This window comes from Carassius auratus, chromosome 36, assembly GCF_003368295.1.
Source record: "Carassius auratus strain Wakin chromosome 36, ASM336829v1, whole genome shotgun sequence".
In the NCBI taxonomy this organism is placed as follows: Eukaryota; Metazoa; Chordata; class Actinopteri; order Cypriniformes; family Cyprinidae; genus Carassius; species Carassius auratus.
In genome coordinates, this window is record NC_039278.1 from 518,938 (window position 1) to 545,852 (window position 26,915).

Sequence of the window (26,915 nt, forward strand, 5' to 3'; positions counted from 1 at the left end):
ATAAAAGATGTCGAAAGACCTAATGATAAAATGTGACATTCTGCAGTTTTGTCACATATTCATCTTTTAATCATATATGCAAATGTCTTGACCCCACAGCAATTTTGTCTTTACTGTTCAAATACTTATGGAGGGCACTGTATATATATATATACACACACATACATACCTAAAACAATGATTTGTATTTTAGTGGTACCGGGATTGAATTTAGCCTGGCATGTTACAGAGAATACATAATGTAGCGTAAAATGTTCACTGAGTTTAAAGGGAAACATTGTTGCAAATTAGTTGCACCTCATCCAACGGACACGTTTGCTGAGTGGGTATCCAGAATCAACAATTAATTGCTCATTTAAGCGCCAGTACTTGTCACCTTTGAAGAAATACATCTTCCCATTGGTCCATGTCAAAGCTGCATCAGGATATGATGGGATGCCAATAAACAGACGGGAAATGGGTTTGGGATAAATGCTGAGGTCATTATAAACCATTTCATCCCACTGCCAATAGCCTGAGCCCTGATAAAAAATTAAAAAAAAAGTTATTCAAAGTTGTCATTAAATAGTAAATAAAATGTTCCTTGATCTTTTGACATATCAGGGTTATTGAACTATAAAAATACACTGTAGGTTTGAGATAAACACTTCCTTGTTAATCCAAAACAGCTTTTAATGAAACCATCGAGACTCATTTTGGACTTCCTTGTCTTTACGATGAGAACAAGACTTCCAGCACAAAACCCACTTCTTCATCATCATCCCTTTGGCCTGCCCACTAGCACATGTTAGTGAGGAGATAAGAAGAAAAGAAAAGAAATAATACTAAAACAGGATCGCTTGGAATAAAAATGAATTTAGATACCTGCTAAGTATGTTATACAGTTCTTATTATTATGAAGGATTCATGGAGAGTGAAAAATGTTAAGTGCCTGATCAAGTTATTATTATTAATAATAGTTATTATTATTATTATTTTTTGTTGTTGTTAAGAACACCAGTCACAAATGGATGCTAGCTCCAAATGGACACACTTTTACTGAAATATGTGCTAGACCAACTTGTTAATGTTCATTCTAAAGCCTGATCTGTGATAAATTAATAATAAAAGGACTCTGTTTTGTGTAATATTTCTGTTTAGTGACAGCTTTGCATTGTTCCGCTTAGCAGCAAGAAATGATTTAATTTTTTTATTAAATTTAAATTATATAATGACTGTATCTGTCAATAAATTCACTTCAGTTTAAAGCAGTCATGAAATGGAGAATCAAATTGTTCTTTATATTTATGCATATAAGAGGTTTCTCTAAAATAAAAACATACAGCAAGTTTTAAAAATAGAAAAAAAAAGTAAAAAATAAAAAAAGGAATATTGACATCACAATTCTCATAGACATGCCCTTTATCTGTCATGCAACTAAGGAGATATGTTCTCAACAACTCATGTTTTTCCATCAATCACAAAACTGCTGTTAGGCAAATAAAAACCTTTTTGGTGCAATACTTTATAAACTAACCTTGAGAATGTAATCATAATGTATCATAATGTAGTCATAAAAAACTGACCATCATTACCTATGATCTTTGTAATATGTAAGGGCTCATACAGATGTTTGTTGCAAATTTGGTTTTGTGGTTTGGTTTGCTATTTATGCATTAGTGAATCGAAACCAGTGATTGAACCATCAACTTCACACTTTTAGTAGCATCTGTTATCTATATTGTGATGATTTTACATAAAGAAACCAAGCTCATACATTAAGAGTGTTCTCTTTATAATCATACAAGTCAATTCAAGATCAGTGAGAGACTATCAGTGATTTGATTTCTGCATTTTCATGAAATCTCTATTATATATAATAAAACTGACAAAGAGTCTCTCATTTACATTGTGTTTTCACTGTGTTAGTTACAATGAAAGTTTTTGTGAGACTGCATAAATCACATTGCAATAAGGAAATTATTGCATCATGTGTAGACATGACTACATTCGGCTACAGTGCAGTGCTGCAACCCTTTGAGCAATGGGAGTAGTTCTAAATCTAATGCTATATATAACCTACCTATAATCTAACGCTTCACAAACCAGACACCACAAAGTTTTTACATTACTGTGCATCAAATGTTATGCATTTTGTAGGTGATCAAAATCTGATTAAGGATTTAGAGCGAACATCTTATGTACACTCCCCAAAGAACTATTTACAATACTCCAGTGGTTCTCAATTCTGGTTCTGGTATCCCACTGCTCTGCATATTTTGTGTGTCTCTATTACCTAGCACACCTGATTCAGATCACCAGTTCATTATGATAGATGTCTATGAACTAGCAGAGATTAACAACATAATTTTCAACTACACATCGTGAAAAAGATTTTATGCATTTTGGCTGTTAATTTACATTGTTTTGGGGGCCTTAAAACTTTCGAAAACTGGTTTCAAAGTTCAAGATTTTGAAAACCATTACATTATCATCTCAATGTAATCTACAGAAATGCTAATTTGTGAAAACGGTTATGTCATGCTCATACATAATATGCATCAGTCTATAGCCATAAATGCGCAGGTGTGTAGTTTTTATTTACTCTTAATACTGAAACATCTTGAGGTGGTGGAGCAGTGGCAGGGATGTTTCTCTACTGTCCCCTGCAGAAAGGCCATAAGATCAATTTTTGCTCACATCTTGTCTTTCATCTGGAGCTAGAGCCAAAGGCTTCCGTTTTGCCTCTTCTGTCAGATGTTTAAGGGTCTTCGTCCATTTGGACAAGGGATTTCATGAAACAGGATGGATGCTCCAGTTAAGCCCCTGCACCCAACGTCTACCGGAAATGTTAAAGCAATCTACCCAGCTTGTGAGCATGCAGGTGATAGGTCTGCATACCTTTCATATACCTTTCAAAGGCAGCCTCCATTTCTTATTCCCAAGCAGTTGGTCAGTTCTGCCAAGATGACGAACATAGTAGAAATGGACCAGAGCACAAATGTCTGGCCGAAGTGAGGTTATGGTGATTTCAGCTGGCATTCAAGGTAAATGCTCATTTTCCACTTAACTCTGAGTCAGAGGAGTAACCATGATCTTGTTTTGCTACTATGGACCATACCTCCTTGCCTAGCAAACGGGATAAGCTGTTGTTGTGTTGCCAGGCTAGCCCTTTTTTTCCCTCCAACCTGCGTACCTCCAAGATTTTGGCCAGCTTGCACAGGAGCTGGTCTTAGTGCCATCTGCAGTGGCCTTGAGACAATGCTGCTTTGCAGGCAGATAATATTGGCACTTTTCCACTGCTTGGTACAGTTAACTTTTAAAAGAACCACTAGATTTATATTTACTATATGTGCTGCAAGCTTGGGTTATTGGAGTTACAAATTTGGCAGTACTCGTCCAAAACATACCACAAATGTCGGTTCCGAGGACTGGGAAGGGTGTTGAAAAGGGGCCCGGATAGTGAAGCTCAAACTTGCTTAAGGAATTCTCCACATGTTTGCCCAAGTGATGGTCCTGTCTACGACTGCCGCCCAGGTTGTCCGACAGCCCTGGAACTCATGACTTGCTGCTTTGATCTTGTAGGTCTCCTCCTTCATCTTAAAGAATTTTGAAATCAACAAGTTTCACCTTGTTTGTGGCTTTGGAGCACAGCTTGCGAGCCGATCCCCATCCAAGGCCGGCCCTGCCTGTCTGCTGCTAACCAACGTCCTCTTGAGGTTTTCGCTGGTTGATGGCCTGATCTACGTACTACCTATTCCACTATTGTCCAGAGCAGACTTGAACCTTGGAGTTTTGAACAGTGGGGTGAGGTGAGTCTCTTAGCTTATACAAGTACCTTACCCACTCCTGCTTGTATAAAATTCATCGCTATGCCTTTTTGTAGCTAATGCCCACAAGGTATCCCTTGTGTAGCAAACATAGAACTTGTTGAAGTAGTTTACTACTGAATTATGGATACTTGATGGTATGTGGAAGAAGTTAATTAGACGGTAGGGAACAGTATTGTAAGCATTCGCAAGATCAAGCCAATTATGTGGAGGTCTGATTTGTTGTGTTTGACTGTTTGTATTTGTTTCCAGATTATGGCAGAGAGTTCCACAAAGCAAGAAAACCCAGGCATGCCTGCCTTTTGACAACTGCTATCAGTGTAGTTGTTAACTAAGACATAGGCAGTGAGGCGTTTTGCCACCACAGAGAAGAAGATCAACATTTATGATGCATCTGAATTGGCCGATGCTGCAGGAGTCTTTTTCCTTTGGCAATGAAGCAATGTTTCATATAGGTGGGATGGATTGGGTTTTCCAGCAAATGTATTTTAGCTTCCTTAACAGCTTCAGGGGCCTAGGAAGTTCTTGAAAACCCTGTAGGGTATGCCATTTTGGCCAGGTACTGATGCAGCTATATAGTTCTTTGAAGAAATTCTCCAACTCCAGCTCAGTTGCCTGCATTGTCCCTGATATTTTTTCCTCCAGCAATCCCAGAGCACACTTAAAGTGATACTGGATGAGGCTAGCACTTGCATTCTTCCTCTGCTGTATGATTCTTTCTGCTTGTCTCAGGTTTTTGAGATGTGTTATTATCTGGTTCCACAGGCTTCTGTGTGTGCTTGGCTAGTGGTTATCTTAAAGGTTTCCTACTTAATGTTTTGTTGGGATTCTCTTGCAGTGGGCTGACTTGCTGCTGGTGCAGATTCGGATGGGAAGACTACTAACCTTCCTCCTCCTGTCCTGATGCAGAGATGGGGACAATATCAATGTGTTGGTAACTTGGCTATCATTCTCCCTTATCTGAACTGCCTGTCGCAGTGCAAGCATGCATCTGGTTACCGTCAAACTTTGACTTCCCTTGTTGGATTCAAATACCCAGATAGTTTGCAACAGTAGACCACCCACAGCTGTGTTCTTTTAGGATCCCTTTAATCTGACATAAAATTAAAGGTAACATTTACTGTTGAATATTTTTGTTATATAAACTAAAGCAGTGCTCAGTGGACTAAAGCATTAACCAGATAATCAAATCAATCAACAAATTAAACTCACTTGTGCTGCCAAAAACTACTAAATAACATTCAAATTTGACAAATAAATAATTTTCTTGTTCTTAATAATCAAAACTATGAATGTGAGACTGTAATATGAACTGCAGTAGTACTAAACTGTTCACTGCATCATATAATTAAAAACACAAACTATCAATGTATAAATCAAACTCACTAAGACTGCCATCAGTTATACTGTACAGGTATACTGATGTATGTGGTTACAGTAAAATCGCATAAATCAGTTAAATCTTTCTTGAACTTGAGACATTGACATTTTAGCATCACTGACATAGTCTTCACTCCTATTGGTTGTTCCTCTCAAAAATTGGGTCTCAGTTGCATAAACTTTGTCATGTGAATCGCATCCCATGACATGAGTATTAATATCCTATACATTCTGTCAGATTGATGATTTGTGACGTGACTTATGACCTAATTTATGACCCGTCATCGTTGATTGACAGGTTTTCATATATCAAATGCATACCTGGTCAGATTTATGAGCTGATTTATGGGTATATGACCCTTTAGTCATCCTGACTGACATGACGGTGGTGTGTGTAAATCAAAAGATCAAATTATGTTATAGTAACAAGATTCAGGAGGAGCGCGTCAGACACTTAGCCTAATTAACACAGGTGGACCACAATCAAGTAATCAATATCATAGTATTGACTTTTGATGTATTTATGGCTGGATTTATGATGGTTTTATCTCTTACCTGTTCCATGGGGGTTTTTAATGGCAATGTTCCAGAAGCGTAGGAGTGATTTTGAACCTGGGGGGGACAGTAAATGCCGGGGTGGGGTGGGGTGGATGGGTTCGGGGGAAATTCCCCGGATATATATATATATATATATATATATATATATATATATATATATATATATAAATAATAACAAGGTTGTCTGGGTGCCTAGCTTCCATGTTTGTGTTTTAGGTCGACACCTTTGGTTGAAGACATCCGAACATGTGTCTATCTCAACATTAAATGGTTCAATTTGGCTTGATTAGGTAAATTTATGAGAAGGAGTGTTAAGGTGAAAAATTATTCAAACCACCAACTATCCACCAACTCTACTTCACCTATCCATTTACTTCTAACAGTGAATGTGGTTGTGGGGTCTAACTGACAGTGGATAAGATTCTCCTCTATGTACTTGACTTAATGGCTTTACAACATTAATCTCATATAGATCTGCACAGTATCATGCTTTAGCAACACTGTGGCTGATTCTTTTGGATCACACACAAAAATGAGTATACTAAATTTTAAGTATAGGCAGAATCATATATGTTGTGTTTACTTTTTGTTGTTTTTTAGGAAATGTTTTCACTTTAATTCAAACCATAGATAATATGTGTACTGTAAAATAACAAATATACATTTTTACTTAAAACGTCTCAGTAAAATAATTACAATCACAATTTTAAAACATGTTTAAAAAGGTTAAACACATTACTAAAGCAAGGCATGCTGTCTGTTGTCTTTAATTTTCATTAAATAGTCTCATGACCAGTATTGTTTCTTTAGAAAATCAATGCACCCAAGTGCTTTTTGACAAACACATATTCATTTATTTTTTACTTCATAAATCTTTTAATCTATATATATATATATATATATATATATATATATATATATATATATATATATATTTGAACTTTTCTCATTTGACAGACCTCTTTTTCAAATTATTTACCTGGCCTTTAAGACTTGGTGTAAAATTTCTAACCTAGAACACAAAACTTGTGCACTTTAATTATTTACTATTTTGTAGATATCATGTCATTTTTAATGACTTGCTAAAAGATTAAACACACTAGAATCTGTGATTTTCAACATGAAAAGAAAGTACAAAATTAAGGATGTTTCTATTATCATAATATCCTTTTGACCCTGATAAACTGGTAATTAATTTTCTATGAAAGTGACACAATATACAGTTCTCATACTACTGCGTGTGTATAAATAGCTGTGCTAAAACATTTGTGAGTATTTTTGCATGCCAACAGATTTTCGCCAGGGATATGGCACATCTAAGAATCACAATGTTTTGTTCATTACTCTATTTTGTTTCTTCTTTTCTTACATCATTAAGTCATATTATCAATATTTCAGATAGCCGTTTGCAATTTGTGTGTTGGACTGTGTATGTTTTTAAGTGAAGACATCTATTTGTGAGCTGTCATCATAATAGGAATATATGAAAATTAGGAAATTAAGTTACAGTTTTTCTCTTTGAGATATTTATTTTAGTGCAACTTTGTGTTTGTCCACAAAGTGCGATCACATGAAGCATCAACACAAAAATTAAGTCTAGCTGGCGATAGTAATTGATAAAATTCTTTAATGTTTAATGATGTTGTGTTGAAAAAGATTTGGTGGATAAAAAGCTCAGGGAAAATTATTTGAAATGGAAGTTTGTGAAAATAATAAAAAGTTCCGACAAATGTTTAATATTTTTTCTTGAATTAATAGGTATGTGCTCATCATACTCTCTAACCCATGCGAGGATTAGCATGAACTTGATCTGAACAAAATGACTAAATCTAGTGGAGTGATAAAAATATATTTTACAAAACTGTTAATGAAACAGATTTTGTGAATTCTATATGCATCATAAACATTTATTTTCTTGCTTGCATCTCTTTCTTAGTGATTTGGTCTCTTGAATTCACGAAAGGTTATGGGTGAAATGTATCTATTATCTTTACAAGAGTGGAGGCGTTCGGATCCATGTGCAGAATTTTATTAAGAGAATGGTCATACAGGCAGAAATCAGGAATGGTGTCAGGTATGTTAGTGATATCCAGAATCATTAATGGTAACAAGCAGAGATCAGGGCAGGCAGCAGAGAATCAGAGTCGGTTTAAACAATCCAAGATGGTACATGGGAAGAACAAACACTAGGAAAAATGCTCGGAAATGTCAGACGGGCTAAACAAGACTTCGCCAAGTGGTGGAGTGAGTGTGCTGCTTATATGGATGTATGTGTATTAGCTGCAGGTGTGTAATCATATTCAGGTGTGAAATCAGATGCAGGTGTGTGTGTGTGTGTGTGTGTGCGTGTGTGTGTGCGTGTGTGTGTGTGTGTGTGTGTGTGTGTGTGTGTGTGTGTGTGTGTGTGTGTGTGCAGTAAGTACCAGGAATGAGGCAGGATGGCAAATGGAGTTCAGAATGAGTCCTGAGTCATGAGTGGAGTGCCTTCTACTGAAGCTCATGGGCACTCCAGCTAGTGATCGTGACACTATCATAGTATCTATCCTAGTTCTGAGACTGCTCTCCTTAGAGTTACAAATTACCTGCTCTTATCATCTGATCGTGGTTCTATGTTTCTATATATAATAGTTGTCTCCGTTCGACACTATTGATCACAACATTCTTTTGCATAGACTAGAAAACTTTGTTGGCATTAATGGAAGTGCATTAGCATGGTTTAAATCATACTTAGATGACCGCCATCAGTTCGTAGCAGTGAATGAAGATGTATCAAATCAATCACAAGTGCAGTATGGAGTACTTCAAGGCTCAGTACTAGGGCCATTACTCTTCACGCTTTACGTTACCCTTGGGAGATATCATCAGGAAACACGGTGTTAGCTTTCACTGTTATGCCGATGATATTCAGCTCTATATTTCTTTGTGGTCCGGCAAAACATTCCAATTTGAAAAACTAACGGAATCCATAGTCGATATAAAAACCTGGATGACGAGTAATTTCTTACTGCTAAAGTCTAAAAAAAACCCAGAGATGTTAATTATAGGACCTAAAAATTGTGCATGCTATTTGATAGCAATCTTTCCTTAAAAAAGCAACATTTCTAACATTTGTAAAACTGCATTTTTCAAACCTCAAAAATATATCTAAACTACGGCCTATGCTCTCAATGTTGAACTCTTATTACATTATAGTCCTCCATGTCCGCTGCATTCTCAAAACTCAGGCAATTTGATAATACCTGTGATTGCACTTTGTGAACAGACACAATGTTACACTAAAAATTGTGATTCTTAGATGTGCCATATCCCTGGTGAAAATCTATTGACATGCAAAAATACTCACAAATGTTTTAGCACAGCTATTTATACACATAGTATGAAAACTGTACAGCATATTGAGTCACTTGCATAGAAAATAAATTACCAGTTTATCAGGGTCAAAAGGAAATTATGATAATAGTAGAAACATCCTCCACATATACTATCTATGGATTGGATTAAAATGAAAATATTTCTTAAATAACAACAAAAAGTAAACAACATATATGATTCTGCCTATATTTAAAATTTAGTATATCCATTTTTGTGTGTGATCCGAAAGAATCAGCCACAGTGTTGATTAATTGTCTAAAGAATGATACTGTGCACATCTATGATGAATGTTGTAAAGCCATTAACACAAGCACATAGAAGATATTCTTATCCACTGTCAGTTAGACCCCACAACCACCTTGACTGTCAGAAGTAAATGGATAGGTGCTTACGAAAAATAACCATGGTTTTATTATAGTAAAACTGTAGTAACCCATGGTTTTTTGGCGTGTTGACTACCATTTGTATAACCACAGATTTACTACAAATACCATGGTTAAACTATGGTTAATTTAGCAAAACCATGGTTAATTTGTGGTTACCATGGTTTAACTATAGTAACCATGGTTTTTTGGTTTTATTTGTAGTAAAACCATGGTTAATTTTCATAAGGGTAGACTTGGTGGATAGTTGGTGGTTGAACTGATCCTACAGAGGTGTTAGCATACACACATACAGATGAGGTAGAACGAACATACCCAAACATTACACCTTTTTTAGAAGCATATAGAAAGTGTGATGGGTAATAGTCTTGGTGCATTCTTTAATTCTATGTTTCAGTTTTCAGTTGCTTTATAGGCATGGAAAATGTTTTGTACATTTGTATTGCCAGAGCATTCAAGTTTTGTTGCAAACAATCAAAACAGTGATTGCTTAGTTATCAACATTTAGCCTATATATCACGCAGAATTTAACCATTTAGTGTTTGAGAAGGACATGTGTTTGGATATATTACAACGCCAGACAAACCACATTTCCGTTAACAAGCATATTAAAACTTTATATCGGACACCGACTACATCACTGTAGGGAACAGATAGGGGAGAAGCTTTGGGCTCTGGTGTCTAGACACCAATTCAGCAAAGGTGTCGACCTAAAACACAAACATGGAAGCTGGAAGTAGCTGGAAGGTGGATGTAGACAGGCCAGTAGCCACACTGTTGGTGTCTAGGTATTAACATATACCATATAGATAAAAAAAACAAAAAAAAACATTGATCCTGTAAAGGTGACAATACACACCCTTTGCTCAGCCATTTTTTTCACAATCAGGGAAGAACCCAAACCCCTCCAGACTGGAAGTGAGCAACTGGTCAGAAAGGAACAATGCCATTAAAACCCCCCAAGGAACAGGTTAGAGATAAAACCATCATAAATCCAGCCATAAATACATCAAAAGTCAAATCTAACATCTGTTTGATCTTTTGATTTACACACACCACCATCATGTCAGTCAGGGTCAGATAGCCATAAATCAGCTCATAAATCTGACCAGGTACACATTTGACATATGACAACCTGTCAATCAACGATGACAGGGGTCATAAATCAGTACATAAATCAGATCATAAATCAGTTCATAAATCAGTTCATAAATCATCAATCTGACAGAACGTATAAGATATTACTAATGACATGACTACATTCTGTTGCCAACAGTCACTGTTGCTTGTGTCACTGGAAGTCAACAGCTCTCTAGTGAAAGTGAATGGGATCATGTTGCTTCGTTACAGTGTGAATGGGGTTTATTGTGTCAGATAAGAGACATTCAAAATGTGCAAAGTGGTAGGGTAACAGGACTTTTGAGATGCACCTGTTATGTGGATCAGATTTATGAGCTAGAAAGAGAGATTGTGAGATAGAGTGAGTTCGAATGAGAGGTGCAGGGTTTTTATTTATTTATTTATTATTGTATTTTTTTTTACAAATCATTACTTGATTAAAAACATCCTAAACATATTATTACAATTGTGTTTTTATTTTTTTTATTTTTTTTACAAAATAGATGAAAATCTATTAGGAAGTTTCTTTTTAGGCATTAAATCAGTCAAAATTCACTGAATTTCCTTTTGTGCCAGAACAAGTTTTAATTTTGTACATGATTTAAAAATATTTGGCAATCATCTGTAGGTAATTTAGTCATTTTATTAACCGTCATCTAAGGGGATGCTGTGGGCACATTTTTATATCTGAATGCATATATCTGAATGGTAATACAGCTCCAGCTCTTTAACACATTTGCTCACTTAATTTACTTCAACATAGGGATTAGTGGAGTACACAGTATAAGGAGTAGTGAAGTAGTACACATTTTCTGACACAGTATACGTTTGATTCATGCAGCTCTTTGGTAAGAATCTGATTATTTTAATAAGATGTGTACATAAGAGAGGCAAAAGTTGTGTAGTGCTGTGGGTCCCCACAATTGGAGCTAAGAACCACTTAACTAGAAAATGATAAATATGTATCAACAGGAATGTTTGTTTATATAGACAGAACTTTGTACAGACATGAGGGCTTATGAATTTATCATGATTTATTTTCTTTATTTTATTTCTCTTAAGCATAGGTTGTGTATAATAACGTTAAAATCTCACTATACCTTAAAGAAGAAAATGTTCTTGTTCTTCTCATAATACAATGCAGCGTCAATGTTGGCAGGGATTCTTTTTAGTGGTTTGGGGTATCTATAGTCAAGGCGGTTATTTGTGAACCTCCAGACTTTTTCACCTAAGAAAAAGGAGCAGGTGGGTAGAAGAGAAAATGTTTTTTTAGACTTTAGTTAAGTAAATTTGTACATCTGCATTTTTCCTTCTTAAAAGTATCTCTAAATTACGACATATGCTCAATATCCAATGCATAAAACCTAACCTCCCATAACATCCGGTGTACTTGTTACATTGTACGAAGAATGGCACCTTCACTTATATTACTCTCAGCTTCATCCTTATACCATACCATAGGATACCATAGACAGCAAGATACTGGGGAAGTCATGTCCTACTGGTTAGAGAGTTTAACACCTAACCCTAAGGTTGTGGGTTCGAGTCTTGGGCTGGCAATATCATGACTGAGGTGCCCTTGAGCAAGGCACCGACCCCCAGCTGTGCTGCAGCATAATGGGCTGCCCACTGCTCCGGGTGTGTGTTCACAGTGTGTGTGTGTGTGTGCACTTTGAATGGGTTAAATAGCAGAGCACACATTCTGCGTATGGGTCACCATACTTGGCTGTATGTCACTTTCACTTTTTTCACTTTAGATCGGGTCCATATCAGTATCCAGACCATATGGTGGACCTCCACCCAGAAACAACCTTAACACAGCCCTTCACGGTCAGTGAAGACCTCAAAAACAAGCCCTTGGCCAACCCAAGCCAAACTCCATATGGCCAACTATGCCAAGTCCAGCTGGGACCGTTTTATCCAGAAGGATGTTAATTTTGCTTAAGGCCACTGATAAACCTAAGCCTACCAATAATTTATTCCTAAACATCAGTGAAAATGATATCTGATTAACGAGAGTAGAATTACCTAACTCTGATTTTAAGCCTAAAACAGATATTTCTTGAAAGGTTATATCTCTATGACTTTGACTGGTAGATTGGAATGTTGTTCCAGGATTAACAAGGATGTTAATCCAGGAACATGTTGTACTTGGTGAAATCACGCTCACATAAGCCACTCATTGACTGCTGGCTAAAGTGACAGCTCTACCTACATATTTGAATGTGCTTAACAGACTACAACTCATATTATCATGTTTGTTTGCCTATGCCAGAGGAGAACTAATCCCCCAACTGAGCCTGGCTTCTCCCAAGGTTTCTTTCTCCATTCTGTTATACAATGGAGTTTGGGTTCCTTGCCACTGTTGCCTTCTGGTTTCCTTAGCTGGGGTCTGAAAGTCACATAACTTTTAGAAAATCTATCAATGTGACCACACTGACACTACTGGATAGGAACAATATCTCGTATAGAGTCAAACTTAACTATTGACATCTGTGGAACTGCTATGCAGCTAAATCACATCTTGCAACACTGAATCATCTGAATCAACACTAAGCTACTGTAACTACAGCTGAATAATGACATTGCTGCCTTTTGTAGAACCAAACTGAGCTATGGTTGTGATGAAATTAACACTGTTATTGATTTTAACTGTACACACACTAAACAAACTTAATCTGAACAATGACACTGTTGTCTCAATACATGGGTTTCCATAATTGATTCTGCTATTTTTCCTGTTTATCACTGTGAAGCTGCTTTGGCACAATCTGTATTGTAATAAGCACTATACAAATAAAGGTGACTTGACTAGAGGGATCCCAGCTACACTACAAGTCATCATGACCAATGCAATCTGGAGTAACTCCACTCTACCAAGTTCCTACATTGCCACCAGGAATGGAGAGCATTCTTCTTCACTTGATTTCACTACACTGTGACATGTAGACATAGTTCCAAAAACAGCAACTGATGCCCTCTTCCAACTGCATGCTGCCAATCTTCCCAATGTTTACACCTCATTTTTTTCTCCCATCCTCCATTTTCAACAGTCCCATCCAATGGGATATTGGCCTCATGATTCCACTCTCCTCCATCTAAACCACAACATCTGCATTCTGGTGGCAGTGGACCAGATTAATATGGCCTGCCATTTGATTAACCTCAGGAGGCTTCCCATGGCACTGGAAAAGGCAGAGGCCCTGTTCTATCATCTGTTCAGTACCTCTGGCCTTCCAGAAGACAATGTGCCAAATCACAGTTTATTTCTTGAGTCTTGTGCTCCTTTTTCCCCCTCCTGCGGATTTCCATCAGGCTCTCCTCTGGTTTTTATCCCCACACAAATGAACAAACAGAGCGCACAATTCAACAAATTTTCAGCTTCTTTGAGAACATACTGTCACAGAAGTGAGAGTGAGCTGCACGCCAGATCAATACAAACCCCTCAATACCATCCAGGAGGTCAGGTCTTCCCCGCAGTACATGATCAATTCTACATTTCATGTCTTATGACTTAAGCCATTCACTCCTCCTGCTTAACAAGGGACTGGTGAAGAAAATGCCCCTCCTACTCCAGTGTTCCTTTTAGAGGATGGTCTGGCATTGCCAAGGGCATCTCCAATATCTTGTGAAGGGGAAAAGTGAAGGGAGTCTATGCTTACATTATTGTTGTTATGTTTCATTGTCTCAGTTACCAGAGTCAGCCTGATCCAGTTTGTTCCTAGGCCTAGATGTTTGACTTAGTACCAGCTTTAACCAAAACATAGCCATTTTCAACTTTATCATAGATTACAACAAATGGACTTCTACTACCTGTCAAACATGCTTTTTAATGTAATATTATTTCATCATCAAAAATATAATCAGTATCAATATACTGATTGCATAGTAGCTTAGAATCAACTATCAGTATTTTGACACACCCCCTGCTACATCCTAGTTGAATTCCTCAGTCGACGCTTTCTCTAAAGTTGTAAAAATTTATGAGTATACATCTTATCTTGTATATTCATTATAGGCTACAATGCAGTTACATCAGTTTTCAATAAAACATTTTAAAAAGCATAAAAAAACATGTGCAGAGAATAATAATCTACCTTTAAAGAAGTATGTCTTGTTGGTTCTCGGGGAATATACAGCTGCATTCAGGTTTCCTGGTAGCCCCTTCCATAGCAAACTTATTTTTACTGGAGAGTTATGGCCCATATCTGTAATTGTCCACACATAATCCCCACTAAAAGCATACGTCTTACGTGAGGGACCTAACACAAAAAATAAATAAATAACATTTTATAATATTTTCCAGAGCACGTTATATAATATTATTAGTCACTGAACCAGCAAATCTACTGCATTTGTTTAATTTGAATGAACTGATGTCATGTGCACTGTTATATTGCATGGTTTTCTCACCCAGCATTATAGCATCAAGTTTAGCAGTGCATGGATCTAGCATATCACCCCTGGGGAATGGAGCTATGGCAGTGGGATTCGTCACGGCATAGATATCATCAGCAGTGGTTGTAGTAAAGATCCTTTTACCTGAATTCATAAGAGTAATTAACATAGGCAGTTATTTGCAAATATTCAAATATATGGCAAATGTTCAGTTATTTGTTTGGAGTATTTTACCATATATGGCTTGGATTCCTCTGATATCATCAATGTGCAGTTTAAAATCAGCTTGGTAACCAGTGTAGTGTGCTGCCATAAGAGCACTGCTGTACTGAGAATGCCCCAAGCCTAGAGCATGCCCAATCTCATGAGCCGCAACAATACGCAGATTGGAACCATAATACTTCCCTTCAGTCCAAAATTCATCTTCATCAAAGTGAACTATTCCTGATGGAGGGGCTTCAGCGTGTGCAAGAACATGGCCTATGAAAAGATTATTGTTCTGCATTGTAAAGCAAAAGTACATAAAGCTGGTGTGTCCATGAGTTTACAGTTTGCCAGGACTGTGTTTACGAGAATGATACCATAACATATAACATTAGATCTTATTAACGTGTAAAATGACAGGAGTAAAATGAATGCATATAATAAATGTAATTTTTATTGTTTAACTTTTAATATTATAATAAATTATATAATTAATTTGGTAAGATGTACTTACCAGGACCATCAAAAGGTGAAGGACACCCAACTCTCTTGTGAAATGAGATTTGAATATCAGCAGGTCCATAGTTAATCTCTTTAAAGATGAGTGGGGTGACATCACTCCAGTATTTAAATGCTGAGCGTATGGCTGTCTGTGTTGCAGTTTTCCCCATGTCTGGTGTGTAGTTGTAAATGCGATATGTTAAGTTTTTCTTTCTCCAAAATCCTATGAAATAAGAAAGACAAATTAAAAATCCAAACAGATGTTTTCTCTAAATAAAGAGCAAACTTATTTACTTGGTTATTGTTTATGTCCAATGTGTGTACCTCACACATACTGACAATTAAGGTTATTATCTTATACCAGTTTGTCATATCTAATTGAAAGAAAATGAAAATAATTATTCTGGATGTACAGTCAAGGTGAGCAAATTTAAAATGCATTTGAATTAAACTGCTTTTCACAGTATTTTAAATACATTTTAGTGAGACTTTCTATGAAACTTGTATTTATAATAAATCATAAGGGCATTCTTAAGGCACTATAATGCACACATAATTCCTTTCATTAAATAATTGTAATAACAGCTACATTTTATAATGTATTAATGAACTAACTGTTGTTTATAAGTGAAAGTGATGTGAATTGTATGTGAAAAGTATAGTGTCCCATACTCTGAATTTGTGCTCTACATTTAACCATCCAAGTGCACACACTCGGCAGTGAGTAGTGAACACACACCGTGAACACACAGTGGGCATCCATATTTACTGCAGCACACCGGGAGCAGTTGGGGGTTCAGTGCCTTGCCTTAGTTGTGGTATTGAGGGTGGAATAGAATGCATTACCCACCTACAATCCCTGCCGGTATTGAGAATTGAATCCGCAACCTTTGGGTTACAAGTTCAACCCATGATTTCCCTACAGTATAAAATATATTATATACAAAAGTTAGTTCAGGTCTTCAAATCTGACTAGCTGAGAGGCCTTCCAGGTGCGCTGATATCTTTTTTTATTATCAGTACTTGGACTATTCACAGTTTGTATTACTCTGCTTCCAGACAGGCAGAATTTCTCACAGTGAGGAGAAAATCCACTATCATTTTCAAAATACTGTTGTGTTAAACTATCAATGGCAGTTTTGTTGATATTCCAGTACAGTAAATGTGTCACATAGCCCATTCATGATACCACAGTGTTGTTTAAAATTAGACTTCATTTATGTTACTTTCACAAGTTCACACTTACATATAATAAACTGAGTAAAGGATTATCATATTTGGCGTGCTGTCCGGGGAGAGGGCTCCGAGCTCTGTACTAACTCCAGAGCACAGGGTACTCCCCCTGCCGGGGAGAGGGGTGCGACCTCTGCGTCTAGCCTGGACCCAAGCGCTCCCCCCAAGTGTTCTTCCCTGTGCTGGGTTAGGAACGGGCTGAAGGTGAGGAGTGGGGGTGATGGAGGAATGCTGAAATACTAGAACCACGAATGTAGGACTACTTTGATTATTTATAGGGGTTCTCTCTTGCACTGATTGGATAGATGGATGTGATAACTGATGATGAATTGGCCGTGTTAATTATCTGCGCGTGCTCCTACCAAAACTTGATTATAAAACATCACTTATTCTGTTTTGGTTTTTGTTCCTGTGTTCAATTCTTCTGTTTCTTCCATAGTTACTCACTGTTTACACTCACCTGTCCCTTGTTTATTTCTTCACCTTCCCTGTGTATTTAAACCTGTGTTTTCAGTTCAGTTGTGTTGGTCCTTGTCTATACATTGTGGATTATAGCTGTGTCAGTTTGTGTTTGTCGTTTAGTGTATTTTTTGCAACAATTCAAAAAATTGTTGTTGTTGTTGTTGCAAATAGATCCTCAACTCTTTCCTTGGTTTGCCATGACAATACTACATATTATTCATTTTTTTCTTTTTTATAAGTAATTTCACATGACTTGCAATACATTAAGAACAATATCTTCATGATAATAGACTTCAGAGAAAATGTTACCAAACTTGGTTGACTGTATTATTAAACAATCAGGAAGTAGACGCTCACCACCAAATCGCCTGTATTTTAAAGACTTTTGGTTGAAGGGGTCCTCAACACCACATCGCGGCTGCCTCATTTTAAGAAGAGTAGCTCGGTCAAGATTTCCAGTGACTGGCAGCCCTGACACCCCTTGAAAGAGACTTTTACAAATATGACAGTTCAGAAGCTCACAATAGCAGATACAACAGAGATTACAATGGACCTTCCTCAAGAATTATGATTAATGAAAGTTACAAATAAATTAATTTAAGAAACTGTAGCATTACCATGTATTAATATGGGGGGAAATTATAAATTTATTTAAAATTATTACAAAGATAAAATTGTAACATATTAAGATACATGTTTAGTATGTGCAGAAGCCAATGTGTTATTAAAGGAAATAAACAGAAACATCTATAGACTACATTTACTGTGACTGTTTTACCTGAGAGCCACTTTCATAGCCCGCTCACTGGAATCTCTTTGAGCTTCTGGGTTCAGTGGAGTATCTAGATATCCAAACTGTCTCAGGTACATCTATTAAATGTAAAGTGGGTATACAGGCAGTGTGATAAATTACCCCAATAATCCTGTTTTTAAAAATAAAATTCTAAAAAGTAAAAATAAATAAATAAATTACATGACATGGCAAATGCAATATCAGTGTTATGATAACTACCTAAAAGTTTTGAGTCAAAATTTCAGTAAAATAAATATTTGTTTCTTTTACGTTTCTTCCTGAATTCTGCCATTCAGACTAAACTTTCAGTATTAATTTTTTGTAATAGTAGTTGGTTAAGCAAGTTAAACAGATTTAAAAGATTTAAAGGTCTATATAGTTTATAGCACATTCCAAAATATTTTCGTATATATACGAATTAAGTTAAATTAATCTATCATAAAATTTCTTCATATATTGTCCAGTGTGATATAATCCATACATAATCAACGAAACATTGCAATTGCATTACTAAAAAGGACTAATAAATTCATAGAACAAAAACTTTTTGATTTTTGCTCCAAGAGGGCGCTGGTCAAACTAACATAACATTATTATGGCTGTCTCGATATTCTTTTAACTTCCCATAATCTTAAAATTAATTCAGAATTCTTGGGTTTGGTATTCTTGAGCCTATTATTTTTACTTCTGGCTGTTTGATGGATCGGGATTCATGTAACAGTAAAACTCTCAGGTTAGTTTATTGATACTTTTAATTATTTCATGTCACAAACCTATAAAGTAACATAAAAAGTAGCCTACGTTTACAGTAAATCACGTTACCTGTGCCTCTGTAAACTCTCGTCTTCTGCTCGTCTCAGCAGATGACCACACACGCAAAACAGCAGTCAGAAATATTGTATATTGCATCCATTGAGCCATAATCCCAGTCTGCACAGAGCTCCAGTGGTTTGATGTCTAAAGAATAAATAGATGAGTGAACGTGAGTAAAGAGCGCAGTTGTCTTTTGGTTTTAAATCGAGCGCAGAGCGCGAGTCAAAAGAGATGATGCCTTTCCTCCTACATGTCACTAGAAAGAGGCGCTGATCCAAGAAATAAACACACGCGCACGCAACTTGTAGACACTGCTTTCTTCTCTTCTTTATAGAACTCTTAGTTTGATGCATTTGGTGTTATTTTAATGACAAATGTCGAAAGCGCATTATTGTAACGCAAAGCAATTTTGCTCCCAGAAGACGTCTATTATATAAACACAGCTCAGACGTCTAGGCTAAAACAAGGCTAAATTCGGGCTGTCAGTGAAAATTTGTTAATGTCTAATCATAGTCCAATAATAGACTAGTCGTCAGTTATTAAACGACTACGTACGTCTAATAGACGGTGAATATGGGTCTAGGCTAAAACAAGGCTGAATTTAGGCTGTCAGTGAAAATTTAACAGACGTGTAGCCTAACCGTAGCCCATGAATAGACTATTCTTTAACTAGACTGCCATTGAATGCCTACATATATACATCTAATAGAAAACTAAATGGCAATCCATCCAAACAAATTAAATATACAGCTTTTATTAAGAAAAAATAAAATAAAAATATTAACAACTTGGTCAATTTAAGACAATACAAAATGATAAAAATACAAAAATAATTAATGACAAAATACACTTTTATAAAATACAACTTAAAAGTAAATATTATAATTATCTGGAATGTTTAACAACTTAAGATTTATATATATGCATATATATATATGCATTGGGATCAGCATTTGAAGACATTCTGAACTATATTGATGTTAGACAACACGTTTCAGGACCTACTTATTGTCAAAATCATACTTTAGATTTAATAGTCACATGGAATTGATGTTGATAGTGTTGAAATTATTCAGAGCAGCCCGAAAAATGGAGCGCAGTTGGAGGAAAACAAAACTAGAGGTATTTCGTATTGTTTGGCGGGAAAGTAATATATCCTACAGAAAAGCATTAATAACTGCTAGATCTGATTACTTTTCTTCTCTTTTAGAAGAAAACAAGCATAACCCCAGGTATTTATTCAATGCAGTGGCTAAATTAACGAAAAATAATGCCTCAACAAGTGTTGACATTTCCCAACACCACAGCAGTAATGACTTTATGAACTACTTTACTTCTAAAATCGATACTATTAGAGATAAAATTGCAACCATTCAGCAGTCAGCTACAGTATCACATCAGACTTAGTTCACTATAGACGCCCCGAGGAACAGTTCCACTCACTCTCTACTATAGGAGAGGAAGAATTCTATAAACTTGTTAAATCATTGTGGCGAGTGGGGCGGGGCCGAGAGGCGTGGGAACGAGGAGTGAGGCCAGGTGTGGTGATTGGAGATGAGCTACACCTGAGCCCCACCGCTAGTATCGAGTCCCACGTAGGAGATGGAAGGATATAAAACTGGAGCGACGACCGTGAAGGAGAGAGAGGACCAGGCCTGGGACATTATTTTATGTTTTGGCTTTTATTTGTGCGCGTCAGTCGCCGTGAGGGGCTGACTCGCTGTTTTGTTTATTTTTGAATATTAAAGTTTCATTTTGATTGTGCGCCGGTTCCCGCCTCCTTCTTCCCGATGAATATGGAGATTTGTTTGTTACAATCATCTAAACCAACAACATTTATGTTAGACCCTATACCATCTAAGCTCCTAAAAGAGGTGCTTCCAGAAGTCATAGATCCTCTTCTGACTATTATTAATTCCTCATTGTCATTAGGATATGTCCCCAAAACCTTCAAACTGGCTGTTATTAAGCCTCTCATAAAAAAAAAAAAAAAAAAAAAAACACAACTTGACCCCAAAGAACTAGTTAATTATAGACCAATCTCGAATCTCCCTTTTCTTTCCAAGATACTAGAAAAGGTGGTATCCTCATAATTATATTCCTTTTAGAGAAAAATTGTATATGCGAGGATTTCCAGTCATGATTTAGACCATATCATAGTACTGAGACTGCTCTCCTTAGAGTTACAAATGATCTGCTCTTATCATCTGATCGTGGGTGTATCTCTCTATTAGTTTTATTGGATCTTAGTGCTGCGTTTGACACAATTGACCACAGCATTCTTTTGCATAGACTTGAACACTTTTTTGGCATCAGTGGAAGTGCATTAGCATGGTTTAAATCGTACTTATATGACCGCCATCAGTTCGTAGCAGTGAATGAAGATGTATCATATCGATCACAAGTGCAGTATGGAGTACCTCAAGGCTCAGTACTAGGGCCGCTACTCTTCACACTTTATATGTTACCCTTTGGAGATATCATCAGGAAACATGGTGTTAGCTTTCACTGTTATGCTGATGATACTCAGCTCTATATATTTCTTCGCGGCCCGGTGAAACACACCAATTTGAAAAACTAATGGAATGCATAGTCAATATAAAAAATTGGATGACAAGTAATTTCTTACTGCTAAATTCAGAAAAAACTGAGCTGTTAATTATAGGACCTAAAAACTCTGCTTGTAATAACCTAGAACACTGTCTAAGACTTGATGGTTGCTCTGTCAATTCTTCGTCATCAGTTAGGAACCTAGATTTGCTACTTGATCGCAATCTTTCCTTAGAAAGCCACGTTTCTAGCATTTGTAGAACTGCATTTTTCCATCTCAAAAATATATCTAAATTACGGCCTATGCTCTCAATGTTAAATGCAGAAATGTAAATCCATGCATTTATGACTTCAAGGTTAGATTATTGTAATGCTTTATTGGGTGGTTGTTCTGCTCGCTTAGTAAACAAACTACAGCTAGTCCAAAATGCAGCAGCAAGAGTTCTTACTAGAACCAGGAAGTATGACCATATTAGCCCGGTCCTGTCCACACTGCACTGGCTCCCTATCAAACATCGTATAGATTTTAAAATATTGCTTATTACTTATAAAGCCCTGAAATGTTTAGCACCTCAGTATATGAATGAGCTCCTTTTACATTATACTCCTCTACGTCCGCTACATTCTCAAAATTCAGGCAATTTGATAATACCTAGAATATCAAAATCAACTGCGGGCGGCAGATCCTTTTCCTATTTGGCGCCTAAACTCTGGAATAACCTACCTAACATTGTCCGGAAGGCAGACACACTCTTGCAGTTTAAATCTAGATTAAAGACCCATCTCTTTAACCTGGCATACACATAACATACTAATATACTTTTAATATCCAATTCCGTTAAGGGATTTTTAGGCTGCATTAATTAGGTAAGCCGGAACCGGGAACACTTCCCATAACACCCTATGTACTTGCTACATCATTAGAAGAATGGCGTCTATGCTAATGTTTGTCTGTTTCTCTCTTGTTCTGAGGTCACCGTGGCCACCAGATCCAGTCTGTATCCAGACCAGAGGGTCACTGCAGTCACCCGGATCCAGTACGTATCCAGACCAGATGGTGGATCAGCACCTAGAAAGGACATCTACTGCCCTGAAAGACAGCAGAGACCAGGACAACTAGAGCCCCAGATACAGATCCCCTGTAAAGACCTTGTCTCAGAGGACTACCAGGACAAGACCACAGGAAACAGATGATTCTTCTGCACAATCTGACTTTGCTGCAGCCTGGAATTGAACTACTGGTTTCGTCTGGTCAGAGGAGAACTGGCCCCCCAACTGAGCCTGGTTTCTCCCAAGGTTTTTTCTCCATTCTGTCACCGATGGAGTTTCGGTTCCTTGCCTCTGTCGCCTCTGGCTTGCTTAGTTGGGGTCACTTCATCTACAGTGATATCATTGCCTTGATTGCAAATAAATGCACAAACACTATTTAAACCGAACAGAGATGACATAACTAATTTCAATGATAAACTGCCTTTAACTATTATTTTGCATTATTGAGACAATGTTTTCCAAATGAATGTTGTTCAGTGATTTGACGCAGTGTATTTTGTTTAAAGCGCTATATAAATAAAGGTGATTGATTGATTGATTGATACAATTAGAATATCACCAAAAATTAGATTTTACTAATATCATTTCAAAAGTTAAAATTGTATATTATATTCATTCGTTACACACAGACTGCTATATTTTAAATGTTTATTTCTTTTAATTTTGATAATTATAACTGACAACTAAGGAAAATTCCAAATTCAGTATCTCAGAAAATTAGAATCAAACTTAAGACCAATACAAAGAAAGGACTTTTAGAAATTTTGTAAAAAAAAAAAAAAGAAAAAAAAAGAAAGAAAAGTATGAGCATGTACAGCACTCAATACTTAGTTGGGGCCCCTTTTGCCTGAATTACTGCAGCAGTGCGGCATGGCATGGAGTCGATCAGTCTGTGGCACTGCTCAGGTGTTATGAGAGCCCAGGTTGCTCTGATAAGTAGTCTTCAGCTCTTCTGCATTCTTGGGTCTGGCATATTGCATCTTCCTCTTCACAATACCCCATAGATTTTCAAAAAGCTTAAGGTCAGGTGAGTTTGCTGGCCAATTAAGAACAGGGATACAATGGTCCTTAAACCAGGTACTAGTAGCTTTGGCACTGTGTGCAGGTCCTGCAAGTCCTGTTGGAAAATGCAGTCTGCATCTCCATAAAGTTGGTCAGCAGCAGGAAGCATGAAATGCTCTAAAACTACCTGGTATACGGCTGTGTTGACCTTGGACCTCAGAAAACACAGTGGACCAACAGCAGGAGATGACATGGCACCCCAAACCATCACTGACTGTGAAACTTTACTGATTGCGTACCTCTCCTCTCTTCCTCAAGACTCTGGGACCCTGATTCCAAAGGAAATGCTAAATTTACTTTCATCAGAGAAAATAACTGTGGACCACTCAGCAGCAGTCCAGTCCTTCTTGAAGTGAGACGCTTCTGACGCTGTCTGTTGTTCAAGAGTGGCTTGACACAAGGAATGCCTCTCCTATAATGTGCTTGGACACAGAGCTCTGTGAACAGCCAGCCTCTTTTGCAATGACCTTTTGTGTCTTGCCCTTCTTGTGCAAGGTGTCAATGGTCGTCTTTTGGACATCTGTCAAGTCAGCAGTCTTCCCCATGATTGTGTAGCCTACAGAACTAGACTTAGAGACCATTTAAAGGCCTTTGCAGGTGTTTTGAGTTAATTAGCTAATTGGACTGTGGCACCAGGTGTCTTCAATATTGAATCTTTTCACAATGTTCTAACCTTCTGAGATAATGAATTTGGGGTTCCCTGTCAAGGGAACTTCGAACTGCGTCCTCTGAAGGGACACTATGGGGAACACCTCGTCGTGACCCGTGTCTGAAGCATACTTTGAAAAACGCCAATGTGTTGGCCTGCGACAGCCTCTGACGTCGCTACCGGCGCGACTATAAATACGCGCCCGTAGGACCCGTCACTTATCTTCTTCGTCTTCATTGACTGTTTTGTTTGAAGCGTGCATCTGAGAAACGACCAGAATGGTAAGAGCGATCTATTATCGTTATCATGGCATCCACTAGCAAGGCGTTTAAACAGTGTGTTAAACTCTCGTTTGTCATCTGGATCTCGCGGCTCAGGACCCGCCGTTGCCGAGGCACGGAGGAGAATGAGCTCGTGGGGATCACAGGTGGATCTCGCTGAGGAGTTTAGAGAGGGACTTTTCCTCTCACACTCTCCGGCGGCAAACGAGAGCGAACTTCGAGAGGAAGATGCGTTGTCATTAACCCTTTCTGACACTGAAGTTAGTGCTCTGCTGGGTTCTACCCAGAAGGAGCAGGAGATATTTGAGAGTGGTGAAGAAGCTGAGGCTGAGCCGCTCATTTCTCCTGCTCTGCGTATGGGGAGCTGTTAGAGATTATGGATCACGCCGCGGCAAAATAAAAATAAATAAATAAATAATTAAATTAAATTAAATTAAATTAAATTAAATTAAATTAAATTAAATTAAATTAAATTAAATTAAATTAAAATTAAATTAAATTAAATTAAATTAAATTAAATTAAATTAAATTAAATTAAATTAAAATTAAAATAAATAAACTTGCCATGGACGTGTGCCAGAAAGGTAACGTCGCGAGGTAGCCTCGAAGAGTGTTATTTTTCTGACCATAGCTGCCAGCCCAGGTGAGCCTCCCATTCTTGCCTGACTTACATGCAGAAGACGAAAAGGAATGGAAGAGGCCGTTTTTCTCTCGCATCCATCGGTTTCAGCATACGAGTTATGCTGATATCGATGGCATGCACGAGGACGGCTATGAGAGGATGCCCCCTGTAGAAGAGATGTTGGCTTGCTATCTCTCAGGGGGGAACATCCTCTCTAAAATCTCCCTCTTTGCCATCTAAGCCCTTCCAGGATACATCCCGCTTAAATGGTAAATCATACGCAGCAGCAGAGCCCGAACAACAAAGGGGTCCTGGCCCATCTCGATCTGAGGATCGAAGACGGGCGCAGAAGGCTAGTGTCGCGGCTCGCGCTCCTCCCCCGCCTGAGGGCAGGGGCAAGAGGAATCGCGTGTCACGAAAAGGTAAGCAGGGTCTGAGGGATGTGATTCAGACGGGGCAGCGTTCTCGTCCAGATCAGAGCGATACCTAGGAGTTCATCACTTCCTTTTTGGATGTTTTTAAATTCTGTTTCATTTCTCCCCTGCCTAATTCCCCTGTAGCCACCAGCGCTCCACCTGATCGTGGTTAGGTGGAAAGTTTCTCACATAACGGTCTCCTATCCTGGACCTGTTATGTTTTTGGTTGGTCCTATTTTCATAGTGACCACCTTACTGACGGTCCGGACCAAAAGGGGGCGCCCCGTAAAGCGGGACTCCAGTACAGGAGGGTGGGTGAGTATGTAACCCTTTCTGCTTATGGGTGTTATGTTGCTGGTGGTTATGTCTTCTAACAGACTCTGTGAGTTTCTTTTACAGTGCTCAGTTCCAGCCTTGTGCTCTGGCCACGATCACACGCTTTCGGCAGGCGGCCGTGCCGCGTGGGTTCGCCCCCCAGGGCGCGACACCCACCGCGGAGCGAGTTCCACGTGCGGGAAGCAAGCGCTCTGCGGTTGCTCGTCCCACACCCCTCCCGAGGAGCCTGGCTGATGGTCAGAGCTGGCACAGCACTGCAGGGAATTTCATGGATATCCGGCCAGGTCACCCTGAGGGGCCGCCTGGCCGCTTGGCGCATCCGGGGAGGTGGTAGTTACGGAGTCCTTCTGTATGTACTGCCTCAGGTGATGCTCCCCTTGCTTGAGGGTTGGAGCTCGCCTCTCCCGTGCGATCCAGCGCCTCTGCGATGCTTAGGAACCTTTCTGTACACACGCTAAGCCTGTGTACTGTCTCAAAACCACATGGTGGCCAGTGTGCACGTGAACACTTTGCGCACTGTCTCAAATCCACGTAAGTGGTAAGTGTGCACGCAAGGCTCTGCGCACTTTCTAAAATCCTGTACGGTAAGGGTTACGTGCTCCGCTTCGTTCCCTTTCTTAAGATGATTAGCCCCGAGGTTTCTTGGGCTTCATTCAACCAGTGTGTATTTGTTATACACCCCAAGCATCGCTTCCCTCAACATGAGGGGCTGTGTGGACTCCTGCATATTGTGGTTTTTTCAGATAGTAGGCTTCACCAGGCCTCTCTAATGGTGAGCTCCCACATACTGTGGTTGCCAGGTAGTAGGCCTAACCAGGCCTCCCTGGAGATTTAGCTCCCACATACTGTGCGTTTCCACTAAATAGCATATTGTGGTTTTCAGATAGTAGGCTTCACCAGGTCTCTCTGAAGGCGAGCTCCGAC

At 38.2% G+C, this 26,915-nt stretch overlaps 1 protein-coding gene across 1 annotated transcript; it reads right to left on the reverse strand.

The window, feature by feature from the left end:
• Positions 1-204: 204 nt before the first annotated feature.
• On the reverse strand, positions 205-19,261 carry mmp19 (matrix metallopeptidase 19). The gene is made up of 9 exons (XM_026222069.1): positions 19,035-19,261; positions 18,198-18,289; positions 17,780-17,910; positions 15,738-15,947; positions 15,254-15,499; positions 15,035-15,163; positions 14,719-14,883; positions 11,722-11,849; positions 205-521 (listed from the first exon to the last, which is right to left on the reverse strand). The coding sequence occupies exons 1-9, from the start codon at positions 19,131-19,133 to the stop codon at positions 288-290; spliced, it is 1,434 nt and encodes a 477-aa protein (XP_026077854.1). The 5' UTR covers positions 19,134-19,261; the 3' UTR covers positions 205-287.
• Positions 19,262-26,915: the final 7,654 nt, after the last annotated feature.

Coding starts and splice junctions, on each gene's coding strand:
- mmp19 (XM_026222069.1), bottom strand. CDS start 19,133: ATGGCTCAATGGATGCAATATACAATATTTCTGACTGCTGTTTTGCGT. Junction 15,164..15,253: donor AGGAATCCAAGCCATATATG/GTAAAATACTCC, acceptor TTATGAATTCAG/GTAAAAGGATCTTTACTACA. Junction 11,850..14,718: donor CAAGACATACTTCTTTAAAG/GTAGATTATTAT, acceptor CCTTTTTCTTAG/GTGAAAAAGTCTGGAGGTTC.